The sequence below is a fragment of the Podarcis pityusensis genome (genome assembly GCF_964106645.2).
Source record: "Podarcis pityusensis genome assembly, chromosome: 2".
NCBI lineage: Eukaryota > Metazoa > Chordata > Lepidosauria > Squamata > Lacertidae > Podarcis > Podarcis pityusensis.
The window spans coordinates 77640400-77658412 of NC_138029.1; the positions used below are offsets into that span (position 1 = coordinate 77640400).

Sequence of the window (18013 nt, forward strand, 5' to 3'; positions counted from 1 at the left end):
TTAACATGAATAATCCTTATTTTATATAGCTCAAACTATATGCACAACTTTTTAAAATGTATGGCTGTGTTCCTGTCTCAAGAGATTTGCAATCCATACATAAAACAGAGATTACATAGAAAGGGGAGGGAAATGGATGCAAGAATAGAGACACCAAGAATATGAAACTATTTCAGTTATACATACTTTTGTACAGGAGGGTATGGAATTTAGGGGTTGCTGTGAAAACATTTTCATAATAGAATTTCCCCTGTAGAATTGTGCAAGCCAGTTGGATCCATTAGGCTCCAGGTATGAACCAGCCTAATTGATTGTGTCATAGGGAGGGTTTGAGAGGCAAGAATCCAGGTATTCACAGGGTAATGACAAATGGAGTGATGAATGGTAATTTAATGTTAGGGTGAAGGGTCAGTAATAAATTATAATAGTGTTAATAATAATATTTCACTTATTTCTTCTGGTCAACTTTTCCAGGCAAGTTCCAATTTGGAATATGCTTCCCAGAAAGGACCATCTGTCTACTTTTTAGTGAGCTTTCAAAAATAGCCCAAACATAGAGTTTCAAACGACCTTTTTCAAAATAAAACTTTATTTGGTGTTGTTACTTTTACTGGTTTTTATTATATTTTGATCTAGTTTGTCGTAATGTTATTTATTTATTACATTTGTATACCATGTTTTTCTTCCACTGTAAGAAGTTGTTCCATCTGCTCAGTGTCATCCAGAGGAGCTCTTTCAGGTGACTAGCAGGCTATTCAGTCTTGGTCATGTTGGACTGTCCACCCAGAGTTAAAACTGCCAAGAGCCTGCTGTGATAAGTTACATCCTTTCCAGCTTGAACAGTAATTAATACAGTCTATGCCAGAAAGATCATTAGCTGCCTCTTGTTGTGTTTGTCTGGATCAGTTTCAGTCTTTTTCTCTCCAGTGCTGGCAGGTTGCTTAGTATGAGCAAACATAAGCAGCTAGATAGACAAAAGTTTGTTGTCAGAGGAGGCGACAGCAGGGAGTGGGACCTAAATGTGAGTAACATCTTCTGGATGCACTGTTATTGTTCAAAGCATGTTTAACAGAGTGATCCTATACATGTCTACTTAGAAGTAAAGTCCCAATGAGTGCAATGGATCTTACTCCCAAGTAAGTGGGCCTATGACTGCAGCTTTAATTTGTGACATAAATAGACTAGGAAGACTAGGAAGATTAGAAGAGCACATGAAGATTTCTGGAAATCTTGTGAGTATGCAGCATTTACCGGTACTCTGTAGTTCCATTTCTACCTAACAGGGTGGTTCCAATAAAGAGTTGTGCCATTAACCCCATGTCAATTGTACTGAATTCTGCTGAGATGTTTAACAATAGGGTTGTATTTTTGTGTTTTGCCTTCAAGTAAAGAAGGTCCACTCAAGCTAACAAAAGAATCTCTGACCAATCCGAAAGATTAACAAGTGGTAAGAAATAGAGAAGTCTACATTATCTGGGAAACTCTCGAGCATCATTTCTCAAACTTGGGTCCCCAAATGTTTGACTAAGTTCCATCATTCCTGGCCACTGCCATACCAAGATGATAGGGGGTTGTAATCATTGGGGAAGAGTGCTTTAGAATTAAATTGCAAACAGATGTTAACCACCTTCTTCAATAAAAGAGAAGAGGGACAGTTAAAAGCAGAAAATGTCACCAGCACTCAAACAGACTTTATAAGGTGGGTAGTACAGTGGTACCTCGGGTTAAGAACTTAATTCGTTCTGGAGGTCTGTTCTTAACCTGAAACTGCTCTTAACCTGAAGAACCACTTTAGCTAATGGGGCCTCCTGCTGCCACCACTGCACAATTTCTGTTCTCATCCTGAAGCAAAGTTCTTAACCCGAGGTAATATTTCTGGGTTAGCGGAGTCTGTAACCTGAAGTATATGTAACCTGAAGCGTATGTAACCCGAGGTACCACAGTAATGACATGTATAGGATCACAGTGTTAAACATGCTTTGAACCATTTGTATATCCAGAAGATGTTAGCTACATTTAGGTCCCACTGAAATCAATATAAAAAGTGAGTTGTGACTAATTTATTTCAACAAGGATTATAATCCAATGAAATGAATTGCTGAAATGCATTTAGCTTGATGTGGTGGTAGATTATGACAGTGTGTTACAATGGAGCAATCAATAAATCCAGATGTGAGTCACAGACTATTCAGGAATCACAAATCAGAAGGAATCAAGTGATGATCATGCTTGCACTAGCTGTAAGATTTAGCTTATAACAAGAATGTCAAATAGTTAGCAATGTAAATATGTTGATATAATTTAACAGTAAGCGTCCTTAAAAGGAGAGAATGGTAATATACTTAACCGGACTTTCAGGCAGTAAACAAACTGAATGGACACAAAAATTGGCACTGACAATAAAACAAACAGAGTTGGATGGATCATGCTAAAAATAATCTTGAGCCATCCCTTCAAGTGAAGGAAATTCCTGCCACACCTCAAACCAAACATTAGAGAAAGCAGGCTAAAGCCACATAATTTCACTAGGGTAAAAGTATACTCTTATTTGAATAAACTGTTTTGTGCAACAAGCAGCATTTTAAGCGTCTCCGGAGGATTTTTGCAGTAAATTACATTTCATCAAGTACTCATATTCTGAACTAGATACTTCTTATATGGTGACTATGGATTTTAAGGGAAGCACCATCTGACACTTTCTAAAGCTTGCTGCATATTCATTGGCTGAAAACTACACAATAATTTAGAGGTAGGAAATTATTTGTTTTAAATACTTCTATCTTCTTACTGGTAACGTGCTTCAGATTATTATACAACCTTATTAACCAATTATCATGCTCATTGATTATATACATTTGGCGTATATCCAGTGTCATTTCATCTAATTATATTTGTCATGTAGTTTTATCATTGGAAGCATCCAGTGATACTCAGTGATACATAAAACCTTTTGCTCAAATGTATACGGTTAGACATATTTATGTATAAATATAAATAAATTACTCTGATTAGTCACTAAATTCAGGAATTAACATTTGGTGATCTCTTAAAATGTTCTTGACCATGTTGCATAGATATAACAGAAAACAGAACTCTGGCAACTGGAAAATTATGTAATATTGCATAATCCCCAATAAACAGTTAATAGTCTGATTTTATTTCACTACCCCCGCCCCCCCCCCCAAAAAACCACACCCTACATTCCATCTTTTGCCAGTCTACTTTGCTGAAATATTTCCCCTGCTCTGGAGAAATGGTGATGTCAGTTTTGCTGTGGGGGAGGATCAATGCTTTTGGAAAACAAGAAGGTAGTTCAGGTAGTGGTGAGGTTGATGCCTCTTATAACTATCAAAGCAACTCCATTCTATCAGTGCTGGCAAAATGGTGTGCCAGCATTTTATTTCATCTTGGTGGGTTGGAAAGGCATGCTGAGTGGAGCTGTTTTAATTATTTCTTTTTTACAGTTATATAAAACCTTTTCCTCCAAGGAAGTCAAGGTGGTGTACATGTTTTTCCGCTCCCCATTTTATCCTCATAACAACCCTGTGAGATAAGTTAGGCTGAGAGATAATGACCGACCCAAGGTGACCCAGTGAGCTTCATGGCTGAATGGGGATTTAGGATTGGTCTCCCAGGTCATAGTCCAACACTCTTAACCAATACACCACACTGGCTATGTTTTACTAGACTAGCACCCCAGACGCTGTTTTAGTTGCAATGTTGCATGCCCTTGTCTTCATTACTGCCACTTATGTGAGGATCAAGTTATTAGTCTTTTATTTAGGAGTAAGAGTAAGTTGATTGAAGTAAATAATACTTTTGACCTATTCAATCAACGTGACACAACTTTCAGTTGTTTTTCACATGCTAATAGAATCAGTTCATTAACAAAAATGAATTCAACATCAGAAGAATTGAATAGCAAATTAGGAAGCATGAGAACTGGGAAATATATGTCAACATTTAAAAGCTAATATTGTACGGCCAAATCTAGATAAGAAAAAGATGAGATATGAGGAAGCTGGACTTGTAACAAAGGAGAGTGTAGGTGAACAGCCACTACAGTACCAAAGCTTGAGAAGAAAGAAGTATCGTCTTCTTTTTGCACACAAAAAGTAAGCTTTTGACCTCATTATCTTCATTTTTGGAAGGGAAGGTGTTTAAAGTGAAGTGGAAAAGGCAAAGGGGAAAGTTGCTAAGGAGAAAAGAGAATACAGCCTTAAAGAAGTGTCCCTCGGGAGCTGTGGTATATTGGATTTGTATGAAGAACGGAAGGCAGAGTGTTGTGTGACTATATTACGAAAATGTTGTTTAATATGCTTGGAAGGATTTCACTAATAATGGTATCACAGAAAGTTGTAAGATCAGAGCCCTAGTAAATGCTATAGAAGTCTAGAGAGCTTCTTTATAAAGAAATAATAATACGGATTATTTAGATTAGGATATCAATTTTCTCAAGTCACCTCAACAGCTGAATTAGGAAATATTTTTTTCATTTTTAGCATTTGAGCTTGTACAGTAGACATTTACTTTGAAGATAGAATACAGTAAAATAAATATAGCTATGGTCCCAATATTGTCTTTAAATTGATTTAATATCTTATCTTTTAATGTTGAGAGGGAACTACTAGTAGTTTTGCATGCATTATTGATATTTAGACAAAAAGCATGCTTTGTGGTATTTGCCAGTGAAAACAACTAACTGCACAGTATTGTAGTTTTATAGTTTTATATTTTTAACTCATAAACACTTCTCAGCTTGACTTTAAATATATTCTGAATTAGAATAGCTAAACATATTTCCTAATTCTGGTCCTATTGCAATATCAGATCATATTCCTGTTTCTTGGTCCATTTTATTTTTGTGTAATGTCTCCTTTTGAATTAACTGGAAACTGAGTATTAGATACTTTTAGTATTAGTAGCAAGACATGAAATTTCTAGTGTCAGGGACATCAATTCAGCAATGGCTGTACATCAGACTTTATGGGACAGGCCCAGCTATAGAAAGAAGAAAACCGTAAGAGAATAGATTTACAACATAATCCTATACGTGATTACTCGAAAGTTGAATCAAATGGATTTACACCCAGCTAAGTGGGTTTAGGACTGCTGCCCTAATGTCCTGTGCGAGACCTACTCTTGATCTCTGGAGAAACTTAAGAAAACTAAAAACCACATTTAACTCTTTCCACATCTTGAAGAAATGATTTCTCTTAAGAATGTTGCTGACCAACATTGTGGGAAGTCAGCGATAAAAAGAGCAGGTTACTGGTACATCAACTGATGCAAACTAAAAACATGAATCATATACTAAATGTTAAAGCGTCAGGTAATATTATTGATAGGGTAAGATTTCCCTTGGTTAGGATCCAAACACTTCTCTGCATCTCATGTAAATGTCCTGTTCATGGGCAAGATGACTGAGATGGTCATGTACAGTCAGCTTCAGACGTGCTTGGAGGAAGCAGTGGGTTAAACAAGGTAACTATCAGGAGGATTTTGGTGAAACGTGGGTTAAACAAGGTAACTGTCAGGAGGATTTGTAGCTCCTTGACTGACCGAACCCAAAGAGTACTCATTAATGATTCCTCACCATCCTGGAAAAAAGAGACAAGTGGGGTGCCGCAGGGTTCTGTCCCGGGCCCATTGTTGTTCAATGTCTTTATAAATGACTTGGAAGAAGGAAATGATGGGATGCTCATCAAATTTGCCAGTGGCACCAAACTGGGAAGGGTAGCTAATGCCACAGAAGACAGAATCAGAATTCCAAATGACCTTAACAGATTACGGAACTTAGGCAGGAAGAACCAGACGCACAAATATAGGACGGGGGACACCTGTCTTACTAGCAGTACATGTGAAAACGATCTAGGGGTCTTGGTGGACCACAACCTTAACATGAGTCAACAGTGTGATGCAGCAGCAAAAAAAGCTAATGCTATTCTAGGATGCATCAACAGAAGTATAGGGTCCAGATCAAGGGAAGTAATAGCACCATTCTATTCTGCCTTGGTCAGACCACGCCTAGACTACTGTGTCCAGTTCTGGGCACCACAGTTTAATAAGGATGTTGTCAAGATGAAACGTGTGCAGAGGAGGGCAACCAAGATGATCAGGGGTCTGGAAACTAAGCCTTATGAGGAACACTTGAAGGAACTGGGCATGTTTAGTCTGGAAAAGAGAAAACTGAGAGGAGATATGATAGCCATCTTCAAATATCTTAAGGGCTGTCACATGGAAGATGGAGCATGCTTGTTTTTTCCTGCTCTGGGTAGGACTCGAGGCAACGGCTTCAAGTTACATAAAAGGAGATTCTGACTAAACATTTGGAAAAACTTTTTGACAGTAAGAGCTGTTTGGCAGTGGAACAGACTCCCATGAGATGTGGTAGAATCTCCTTCCTTGGAGGTTTTTAAGCCATCAGTCATGAATTCTTTAGCTGAGATTCCTGCATGGAAGGGGGCTGGACTAGATGACCCTTGGGTCCCTTACAACTATGGTTCTATGATTCTATTATTTCATTCTAGCTTCAGGCCTGAGTATGGCACTAAGGCAGCCTTTGTTACACGAGTAATCATCTTTATCAGCAGAGAAACAGGAGGACTATGGCCTATCGCTTATCGTTGATTTCCTGGCAGGTTTTGATATTACTGATATTATTTGTAAACCACCCTTCATCCGAAGATCCCAGGGTGGCTCATACAAATACAAAATGAGAAAACAAAGTACACAATAAAACAAAAACAAACCAATAACCGCCCCCCCCAACAGTTTTATAAAGCCATACAATATTGATCAGCTGAACAACTGGTTAAAGAGAAACACTTTCACTTGGCACCTAAAGATTTTAATGAAGGGGCCAAGCAAGCCACCCTGGGGAGAACATTCCACATATGGGAATTCCACTGCAGAAAAAAACTGTTCTCATGTTGCCACCTTCTGGACCTCTTATAGAGGACACAGAGGTGCTTTCCATTAGCTTTGGCTGGTGGCCCAGATACATTGCTATCTGGATAGGGATATCCTAACTCATGTTGTCTATGCTCTAGTTAAAGTAACTTTCAGGTTAGATTATAGAAATGCATTATACATAGGGTTGCCTCTGAAGACAGTTCAGAAACTGGTGCAGAATTTGGCAGTCAGGTTTCTCACTGGGGCAAGATAGTTTGAGCATATTACACCAATCCTGACCTAACTGCACTGGCTACTAATTAGTTTCCATGCCCAATTCAAAGTGCTGGTTTTGACCTGTTGTTGTTGTTTAGTCGTTTAGTCGTGTAAATATTTCCCTGGACCTCTGTTTCCTTTATCCACTCTTTCCACAGATGCCTCTCTCAGATCAAGCAGTGGGTGAGCAGCAAGAAACTTTAGTATATATTCTGATCCCCTGCTTCCCAGCACTGCCTCTGAACTCTCTGACCTAAGCTTCCCTAGTTCCCGGGATCTCTTCCAAATCGTCTTCTAATCCTCAACCTATTACTTCTGTCTCTATAGCTGGAGTGAAATTTTAATCCAAACCCACAACTTTCCCTTCCACCACAGAAGCTAAACTATGAATATTCCTTTCCTTGCCATCACTTTAGTGCTTGAGCTGTTGAGAAACACGTGGAAATAAATGCCATTTGACAGTTATGCCTGTATATTTCTCTTAGAACCAAACTACATTAAATTTCTGAGGCAGTAAATAATTTTTATATGGCATCTTTTCAGAAGACCTGTCATATAGCTGGGTTACATCAACTTTGTGCCAGCAAGTCACAAAGTTTCCTTAAAGGATCTTTTGCCGCAACTTCCTTTCCTTTCCACTGGACACCACAAAATATAGCTTGTAGTAATGTATTTCTCCCCTATTATTTAGCTTACTCTTTCATCTGCTCAGTAGTTGTACAGTATATGTTTTACAGTTTAAATAGATGTGCAGTATGCTATTGAATTTTGAAAGGTTAGAAACAAAAAAAAATATTTAAAAACTGGGTGGCAAAAGAAAAAAGTTTCAGAATATATCCTTATCTATGAACTTCCTCAACACAAAACATGACTTACAAACCTCTAGTCTCATACACTTACATACTAAAGTAATGTATTTAATGTATATGTCAGGATACCAACAACCAAATACTTATTGTGCCAACAAAAATGTTTAGGAAGGGAAATAACAAACATTTTATGTCAACAAATCTTCTCCTCATACTGCAGTGGCAAGGTACCTGAAAGAAAGTGGCCAACACAAGCAATGGGGTGATCCGCAAGAACAGGCAATTAAAATGTCAAATTAATACACTTTTGAGGACATTTTGATTCATTTATTTTTGCTGTGAAGAGTTCATGTATTATCATCAACAGTTCTTAGGTTTGCAGTTGAGCTCTGAATTATCTGGAAGACTTGAAAATAGTTGCTAGTTAAGAGGTAGCAGATCTCTTTCATATTTAGCTAAAAGTAGTTGAAAAACATTTCAACTATTATATAATAATTTACCAAGAAATGTTCTGATTCAAACCATACACAGTATTTTAGCCCCAAGCCTAAAGTATGTTTTAGTCTCAAAACCGTACAATGGTTAATTCTCAGACAAAACAATATTAAAAAATGACAACATAATTTTGCCAATTACACAACAGTCTTATTAATACAGTTTGTTTTGTTTTGTTTTGTTTCCACAGGATATCAGATCAGAACATGAATATGGGAATCCTGAGTCAACTGTTAACTATCACTCTCCTCTTTGGAGTCCCAGTGTTCTGCCAATATGACTATGAGGATGACTATGATAATGAAATGGATAATGAATATCCATCCATTTTTCATCATATTCCTAGCATAGAATACGCCATTCCTTATCCCAGCACACCTGCTCAGTGTGCCAAAGAATGCTTTTGCCCACCAACTTTCCCACTAACAATGTACTGTGATAATCGTAAACTTCAGACTATACCGAGAATTCCCAGTCACGTCCAGCAACTCTATCTCCAGAATAACGACATTGAAGCTGTGCCTGTGGAATCCTTTGTTAATGCTACTGCCCTGAAAGAAATTAACCTCAGCCACAACAAAATTAAGTCTCACATGATTGACATAGGTGTCTTTGGCAAACTTTCAAATCTAGTACAACTCCATTTAGAACACAATCTGCTGGAAGAAATTCCATCCCCTCTACCTAGAAGCTTAGAACGATTGCTCCTGGGTTTCAATCAGATTTCCAGGTTGCCCAGCAAAGACCTAGAAGGTTTAATAAACATGACTATGCTTGACCTCTGCAATAACCACCTTGAAGATTCTCAACTGAAACAAACACATTTTTCAAAGATGAAAAACCTAATGCAGATCAACCTCTGCAGCAACAGACTTCAATCAATGCCTCCAGATCTACCATTTTCACTTATGCATCTTTCCCTTGAAAATAACTCAATTTCTCTCATTCCAGATAATTATTTCCAGAAACTTCCAAAGCTTACTGCTATAAGAATGACACACAACAATCTGCATGAAGTTCCTTATAATGCTTTTAACCTTTCTAATCTTGTGGAACTCAATCTTGGGCACAATAAACTGAAGCAAGTATTCTACATTCCAAGAACCCTGCAGCATTTGTACATAGAAGACAATGACATGGAAGGTTGGTTGAATTACTATTTTAAAGAGTTATTTCTGTAATGTAATCCTTTGTTTTCAATGATCTAGTCTCTGTAAAGTTAATATTAGTTTTTAACCATTCTTCATACTGTTAGCTATGCATGGTGACAGAGAAGTTAGAGCATAAATGGTGGAATATCTACCCTATTCTTCTAAAATATTTTTAGAAGAGCAAGGCAAAGAAGTTAGAGCAAGGCAACGTAATATTAAAAAATGTAAATTTTTTTTTTAAGTGCTAAAAGGAAGGCATGTTTGGCAAACTCTCACTATGATCAACTCCTGCCCAGAAACCTATGTCCCCACTGTGGAAGAACGTGTGGTCCACAATTGGCCTCCACAGTCACTTACGGACTCACAGTTAAGACCATGTTCATGGAAAACAATCTTACTCAGCTACGAGTTATTGCCAAAGAAGAAGAAGAAATTTCCTGTTTGAAGTAAACAAAATAAATAAATGGATATATGTAGACCAATACAAGTTTCTCATGATCTCTCAGACTGTTGTGTAAGACCAAGGTAGATGCGTAGAAGGAAACAAATGAGAAACTGGAAAACTTAATGGTTTAAAAAATAAAATATGAACTGAAAACCACAGCCTTTCCAGCAGCCCTGGTTTCTGTCTTTGGTTGAGTTGTGGTTGAGTTGATTAAAGCTAAAGTTTGAGTGGGTAAAGTTGAAGTCAAATTCTTATTAATATTTGCTCTTACTAGTTGCTTCTTCTTTACAAAAGTAAATAAAAATCATGACAAGACAGAAGTAATATTAGTAAAGAAATCTGATTCTTTGCAAGAGATAGGCTTGCTAGTAATCACTGGGTTATCTAACCCTATCAGACCAAGCATATAGCTTAGTTCTCCTGAACCTAGTTTTAGTCCTATATAAGCAGGGGTCTTTAATAAAATACTTCATCCAATACACTAGCTGCAGCTCATCTTCTGATGGGCCTAAGATATTCAGCCAGAATTGCAGCCATTGCAATGGATTATAGAGTTGTTAAAGGTGCACGTGTTGAGGTTGACGTCTGTATGTACCAAATAGGACATTTTTTCATGTATGAGTTGCCTTGCATCGAGGTAAAAAAGATTAGTAGTAAGAAAAAGGTATTTTTTGCTGGTATTGCTGAGGCTCCCCCAGAAGAATTTCACCAATGTTCCTTCTGTTGTTTTAAAAGAATGTATTTGTTCAGTTTCAAGTAGAAATAACTTAAATGGCATATAGATGAAGGATCAGGTGAGGACATAGGAGGATTGCACAGACTTAACATTTCTTGCAATGTTTCCATGTCATTCTGCAACATTGACAGGGGTAATGACTCTATTGGTATCTGCAGGGATCCACCAGTTGTGGATACTACATCTGTGATCAGACTGTATCCAGCAGCTGTCTAAGCTATTTTTAAAGCTGCTTTTTTAGTATTCATTGAGAATTTTAATTATTATTGGATTGTCTTATGAATGTTCTAATATTGTCAAGCAACTAGAGTGAAATATAGCACCTTATTGTCAGCATATGTGAGAAAGATTTGATTTTATCTTATTTTATGTGAAAGTTTGAATATGCATTTGAGACAATACTGTACTGCAGCAAAGACACAGGGGGAAAAACAAAATTATTACTTTATCATCACTCACGTAGCAAGTTGCAAACCTCACATCCTTTATGGCATCTGTTCAAAGTTATTCTGCATGGGTTGTAATGAAGAAAGCAACATGTCATGTGTGTTGTCATGATTGCAAGGTAAGACTCCACTCAGCCAACCCTGGTAGTAAATGCTATTGTGTGAAAAATGAAAGGGAGGGGGGAGCAGCAGTCCATATACCTTATTATTCTACAAGCTTCATCACCTGCTTAGCACAGATACCCATTATTCCCAAGATTCTCATATTCCCAAATTGATTCAACTCAGACTCCATGCAAAACCATAGTTTGCACCAGTCATAGTTGAAAATCTAAAGTACATTTTGACCTCTAACTTACAACCAACCAACCATGGTCTAGCACTGTTAAATGAATTGCTTTCATTTAACATCTTAGCATTCTGTCTCATAATAGCACTCTTATATCCATGGTGCAATATCTTTCATTACTACAAGCTCAAGTTATACAATGTTAGTTCTTAGTTAAATCACAGGTGGGGGCGGGGAGTCACAAAAGCTTGAAAGCAAAGATTCCTACAATATATAAGATTAAAAGCCTCACAGAATCATGTTATAGTTCTTAAAAAACAAACAAAGAAGTTACAGTGTGATTCTGTACATATCTACTGAGAAATTAAGTTCCACCAAGTTCAACGGGGCTTACTCCCAGGAAAGTGGATATGTAATTGTAGCTTTATATTGTTAAAGTGAAGAAGTGGTTTCCTCTTAACTACAGGTAGTCTGACATAACTAATCATACAGTTCTATACATTTCTACTCAGAGGTAAACATCACTGACATCAATGAGACTTGTATAATGTATCAATGTATCAGAATCCACTCTTAGCAGTAAATGACTACAGAACGAAAAAATCAGCTCCTTTTAAAGCATTCCTTGGTTGGATTATACTGAGCACCATTTTTTGCTTCTATGATAGCAAATCAGCATTTCAGAATTAATAGTTCCACCTTTTTAACACAATGCTTTATCTTTTTACAGTAATCAATGTTACCTTAATGTGTCCTACTATTGATCCACTGAACCTCAATCACTTAACCTACTTACGAGTGGAACACAACAAGCTCACCACTCCAATAAGTACATATGCCTTCTTCTGCTTTCCACATATACGCAGTATTTATTATGGTGAACAAAAAATTGATGCCAACCAGCAAACACAGCTGAGAACGCCAGTGTTCCAAAGATATTTAACACCAGAAGAGTATGAAGAAGCAGAAGATCACGAAGAACAAGATCATGATCATAATCAAAGGGAAAGGGATGATGATTACTTTGACCCTTATGTATATTAAGAGGTTATAAGGTATAGTAGTATTATGACAATTTATTTTCTTATAAATAGAGAAAATACCCATTTAAAAAAGCAAACAAAATCATTTTGAAAATGCAAAATATTTGTGGGATTTGTGAAGCAGGTCTGCATATTTTTCGGCATTTATTTATCAAATTTCAACCTACAATGAAAAAGTACTTCCCATATTTTCAAAACAGACAATGTTGGAACAGAAAACGATTCTAAATATCTTACCTACCCAATTAGAAACTTTCAACTATATATACAAACACACAGTATCAACTTTGCTTGTGTGATATATTTCTAGCTACAGATATCATTGAACTTACTGTCTGCATTATGGAATAATGACATTCTCAAATGAGAATATTATTTTTCCTAGGTACGCCATATATAGTACAAGTTAAAAGCATGGTCACAATCCTAGGGAGGCCAGTGTAAAAGTCATCACTGATGTAAAAGGACCTGGACGGGACTTTAAGAAAATGTTAGGATTCCATTATGAGAACCAGCTACAATCAAATAATTAAAAGTCCACAATTACAACAGGTTTGGCCATAATTCAAATTTTGCTGCTTTATAAATACTTTATTATTCAAATATATGCTCAGAAAAACATACTGCAACAATAGTCAGTTAAAAAAGAAGGCTATTAGAAATGTGCTTCTAGTGTAAGTTTTCTATAGGGTGCTTAGTGCATTTAAACTGGATCTAGGATGTAATCTGCCCCAGTGTTCACCAACATTCAAATGTTTAATGTGAACATACAAATACAAAACCAGAACTAGTTTACATTCAATTCAGTGACAATACAGATCAATTATGAGAGCAGAGTTGTCTTTTTATGAAGCATCTGGTAATTCTTTTACTCTGCTGGCTGGTTCCCATGGTTTAACACTATGTAACCAAGTCTCAGAGGGCCCTTGGGCTTGCAAGCTACCCTTGCTCCCATCTCCTCCTCTTGCACAGCCAAGAGGAAGGAGTTCTGTCAATTTCCTTTCAGTTTCAATAATCTCAATTTAGTTTAATGTGCAAACCAGGAATCCTGGTTAAAAAACAAACAGCAGTTAAGCAAGGCAGCTTTATAACCCATGGTTTCACATTTTCTTGTTTAGCAATTAACATTTTTTTTTGTTTTGAACCAGGATCTGTTGCAAAGTTTTTGGGTTGCGCACCACGCCGAACCTGAAAGTACCAGAACAGGTTACTTCTGGGTTTCGGCTCTCGTGCATGCGCAGAAACACAAAATCACGCTTTGCGTGTGCACAGACACGGCGCTGCGGGTTGAAACGTGTCTCCCGCATGGATCACGTTCGCAACCTGAGCATCCGCTATACATGTGAACCAACCCAGCATTTCCTCTTTGTACATAACTTTGTAACAGACAAGTAATTATGCAAACCTGATGCTTGTCAGCAACACACATAGATTGAATTATATAAGCAGCTAGATTGTAACTATGTAATGTTTAGTTAGCTATATATCTAAGCATTTACAAATAAATGTACAATATACTTTAAAATGTAACAGATTTCTTCTAGCAGATTATCTAAATAAAGTTATCAGTAAAAACATGCACTGAAAATGTGACATTTATTATTCATTTTGCCCCTCCCCCATGGGGGAAAAAGCTTTATTATGTTTTTCTAAATAAATTCTGTTTCTGACACTGCACTGAAGTACTTGAGAAGCAATACCATTTCTGAACAAGAGGTTGCTCAGCATTTAACAGATGTTTTGTATTCTTAGAGATTACTTATAATATATTAACATTCCAATGTAATACATATTCAGTTTCTTTTCTTTTATTGCTTTCTAAAGCTCTGAATTGCAAAAACAAAAAGATATCCGATAGGGGAAACTTCAATAGATGTACTTCAGAGTTAATATCAAAGGTCATTTTAGCTATACCAGACTATACATTTACATTGAGATATTATAGAAATAGTGACCTACCTACCTAAATCTCTTCCATTCCAGAGAAAAGGTCATAGATGCATTGGAACAGCCGTATTTTTCTTAGTACAGTTACTCGGGAAGTGGTGGCATATTATAATGTGCTGCCACTTCCAGTGTGAGCCAGTGTGGTGTAGTGGTTAAGAGTGGTAGTCTCGTAATCTGGGGAACCGGGTTCGCGTCTCCGCTCCTCCACATGCAGCTGCTGGGTGACCTTGGGCTAGTCTCACTTCTCTGAAGTCTCGCAGCCCCACTCACCTCACAGAGTGTTTGTTGTGGGGGAGGAAGGGAAAGGAGAATGTTAGCCGCTTTGAGACTCCTTAAAGGGAGTGAAAGGCGGGATATCAAATCCAAACTCTTCTTCTTCTTCTTCCAGGGCTGTTTTTCAGTGGCAAGCACCACACCTTCTAGCTGCTCCAAACAGCTAAAGTTGGCTTTTATTAAGGAAAAAAGTGACAGGAAGCCTTCAGGCCACCTTATTTTTAAAAAACCAAGTAGGAACAGATCATGCTCAGAAAGGTCCACAGGCTTCTAATCTATGTTGCATATATACATTACAGTCAAAGCATGTTTTGTCAGATGTGGTCACAGGAAGTTTGCTACAAAGTGTGGAGTGAACTGAAGTCCTTTCCTCTACCTTTGACCAGCTCCTTTGCCTGTGCCCATAACCCATCTTTTGTAGTGCTGCATCACTTGGTATTGACCAATTCACACTGCACATGGCAACAGTATTTTTTGAAAAAATGTCATGCCTTTATGAAAAAATAACAATCCAGTAAGACATATGAAATAGAATGAATTTTAAAAAGAGAAAAAGAAAAGTACAAAATATAGGGTTCACAACTATTACCTCGTAACTTTAAGTACATTCTTAAGAGACTACAAAGTGTTTGACTTACCGGTATATACTCTAGGGCACACTGTGCTGAACACTGCAATATCAGCAAATGTTGAGTGGATACACTATTCCCATGGAGTGGATTCAGTATTTAAGGTGGCAGGGGAGGGAATAGTAGTCCAGCAATGTAGGAAGAACACCAAAGTGGTTCCCTTCTCATTATACAGACCACTACAATTAGTTCCCATAATTCAGAGTATTTAGTGTCCCATATTTAGTGTATTTTTTAGGGGGATAAGCAGAAAAAATGCTTCCTTTTCTTCCTTTTAGGAGACAGTGGCCTGCTGCTGTGTCTCACTTACAGGCAACCAGGCAGAGGGCCTTCTCAGTAGTGGCGCCTGCCCTATGGATTGCCCTCCCATCAGAAGTCAAGGAAATAAGCAACTATCCTACTTTTAAAAGACATCTGAAGGCAGCCCTGTTTAGGGAAGTTTTTAATGTTTAATGCTGTATTGTGTTTGTAATATTCGATTGGGAGCCACCCAGAGTGGCTGAGGAAACCCAGCCAGATGGGCGGGGTATAATTATTATTATTATTCTTATTATTATATTTCCTTGTGATTTACAGTGGTGCCTCGCAGGACGAAATTAATTCGTTCTGCGAGTTTTTTCGTCTTGCGAATTTTTTCGTCTTGCGAAGCACGGTTTTAACGGTATTAACGGTTTTAAGAAAAAGGAAAGAAACTCGCAAGATATTTTCGTCTTGCGAAGCAAGCCCATAGGGAAATTCGTCTTGCGAAGCAACTCAGAAAACGAAAAACTCTTTCGTCTTGCGAGTTTTTCGTCTTGCGAGGCATTTGTCTTGCGAGGTACCACTGGGAAGCCAATCTGGATCAGAGCACAGGTCAATCTAGTACAGCATTCCATCTCTAGCGACTACCGATGAGATGCCTCTGGGAAGCTCACAAGGGAAGCTCACAAAGTAGCAGCTCTCCCTTGCTGCTAGCATTTTGTAATCATCACTATTTTAACCTGAAGTAAGGGTGAAATATTATTAATCATCAGTTATGAAGCACCTACATTTTAACATCTAAAAGGTGGGGGGAGTCTGTCCCTGCCTGCAGGTATGCAAATTAAAAGACATGACACAAAAAGGATGGGGAATGAAGTCTCAGACAAGCAAACTGAGGACTCAAATTCTTAGTCACATAGCTGTTGTTTTGACGACCAGTATAAATGCAAACAGTTCAGGGAAGGAAGGAGCCAAATGGCACCTGGTCTTTCAGCCAAGCAACAGCTGCATCTTTCCATGTCTCAACTATGAAACTAGAAGCAAGATGCTAAGAGGATACAAAAGCTACAGGCCAAGAAGACTGATCTACAAGTAGACAACATGTGGTGCTCCAGATACTTTTGAACTCCAACTCCCATTAGCCCCAGTCAGCATTTCCAACAGTAAGAAATAAAGGCGGAAGTTGTAGTCCCACAACATATGAAGAACACCACAGTGGTTACTCTGCAGATTAATAGCGTTTCCCAAATTTTCAATAAAATTAGAGACACATTATACACTTATTTTTAAAGTGTGTAAGAATGATACAAGGAGGTACTTAGGTTCACAGTATTGCTCATGAGCAGCTACAACATACTGCGGCACACAGAGGTGGTATCTACTGTCAGATGAATTCTCTGTACACTAGTAGCTGGGAATGGCAAATGAGGACTATTGCATTCAGATCCTGCTTGCGAGCTTCACATAAGCATCTAGCTGGCTAGTGTGGGATGCTGGATCTGAGTGGGCTTTTGGCCTGCTCCAGCCACAGCACAGCAGCAACTAGATTTTACTGCGCCATACAAATAAAAAGAACTTATTTCAAAAACAGGAGAATTCTTTTGTCAGAAATCTGTTCCAGCCCCAGAGAAGCCCAGCCCCTGTGTATTTTAAGCATCACTGAGCTGCATGCAATTTGAAGGAGGCAAACCCAGAGAGCACTGACTTAAGCAGACACACAACTGAGAACTTCCTTCCAGTGGCTAAAAATCATAGTGTTTCTCTATTACAGCAATGACTGAATTATACCAATCACATACAGTTCAGAGATGTGGCAGACACCCTCATTATGACTACAGCATACTAGCACAGAGCTTTCCAAACTGTGTGTCATGACACATTAGTATGTCGGCTGCATCCTGTAAGTGTGTCATGCAAATGCTCCTCATGCTCCTCCCAAGGCTGGAAAAGGGTTAGTTTAACCCCTGGGTTGCTAGTAAAACTGTGTCGTGAAATGATGCATGTCTAAAAAGTGTGTCACCAACATGAAAAGTTTGGAAAGCTCTATATTAGCAGTTCTGTTACAGTACACTCATTTGTCCTGGCATACACTTTGGAAATTACTGAGCTAGTAAATGCATGTCTGCAGGAGTAATAGAGATGAAGGGAGGCCTTGGCCCCTTCCCTATACAGTTAAACAAACTGAGAAAAATGACTGGGGAGTTCTTTGCCTTATAGGCAGAGCCTTATTAAAATCACAATTTGCATCCAAATTTGAGGGGATGAGCTTTCCAGTTCAATTTACAGTCTACCTGCCAACATACAAAGAAATAAAATCTCAGAGGATCGTATTATAAAAAG

General features: G+C 37.9%; 2 protein-coding genes across 11 annotated transcripts in view; one reads left to right on the top strand and one right to left on the bottom strand.

Annotated features, from left to right (window-relative positions):
* The window catches only part of CENPP (centromere protein P), a 158362-nt gene that overhangs the window by 104639 nt on the left and 35710 nt on the right, over nt 1–18013 (bottom strand). The window lies entirely within an intron of this gene.
* Nucleotides 695–13739, top strand: OMD (osteomodulin). Of its 9 annotated transcripts, XM_080994217.1 has the most exons (4): nt 3951–4115; nt 8665–9617; nt 12272–12596; nt 12970–13739. In XM_080994217.1, exons 1-3 carry the CDS (start codon nt 4006–4008, stop codon nt 12583–12585), a joined length of 1377 nt encoding a protein of 458 aa, XP_080850343.1. In that variant the 5' UTR covers nt 3951–4005; the 3' UTR covers nt 12586–12596; nt 12970–13739. The 9 variants fall into 9 exon arrangements, with proteins under 9 accessions (XP_080850345.1, XP_080850344.1, XP_080850347.1 ...); XM_080994219.1 differs by lacking the exon at nt 3951–4115 and adding an exon at nt 695–1021 and having other exon boundaries at nt 12272–13739; XM_080994218.1 differs by lacking the exon at nt 3951–4115 and adding an exon at nt 999–1136 and having other exon boundaries at nt 12272–13739.

Bases quoted from the DNA above. Each gene is read 5' to 3' on its own strand.
- OMD (XM_080994216.1), top strand. From the start codon at position 4,006: ATGAGATATGAGGAAGCTGGACTTGTAACAAAGGAGAGTGTAGGTGAA. The intron at 4,116-8,664 runs GTAAGCTTTTGA...TTGTTTCCACAG, and splicing joins CTTCTTTTTGCACACAAAAA to GATATCAGATCAGAACATGA. The intron at 9,618-12,271 runs GTTGGTTGAATT...ATCTTTTTACAG, and splicing joins AGAAGACAATGACATGGAAG to TAATCAATGTTACCTTAATG.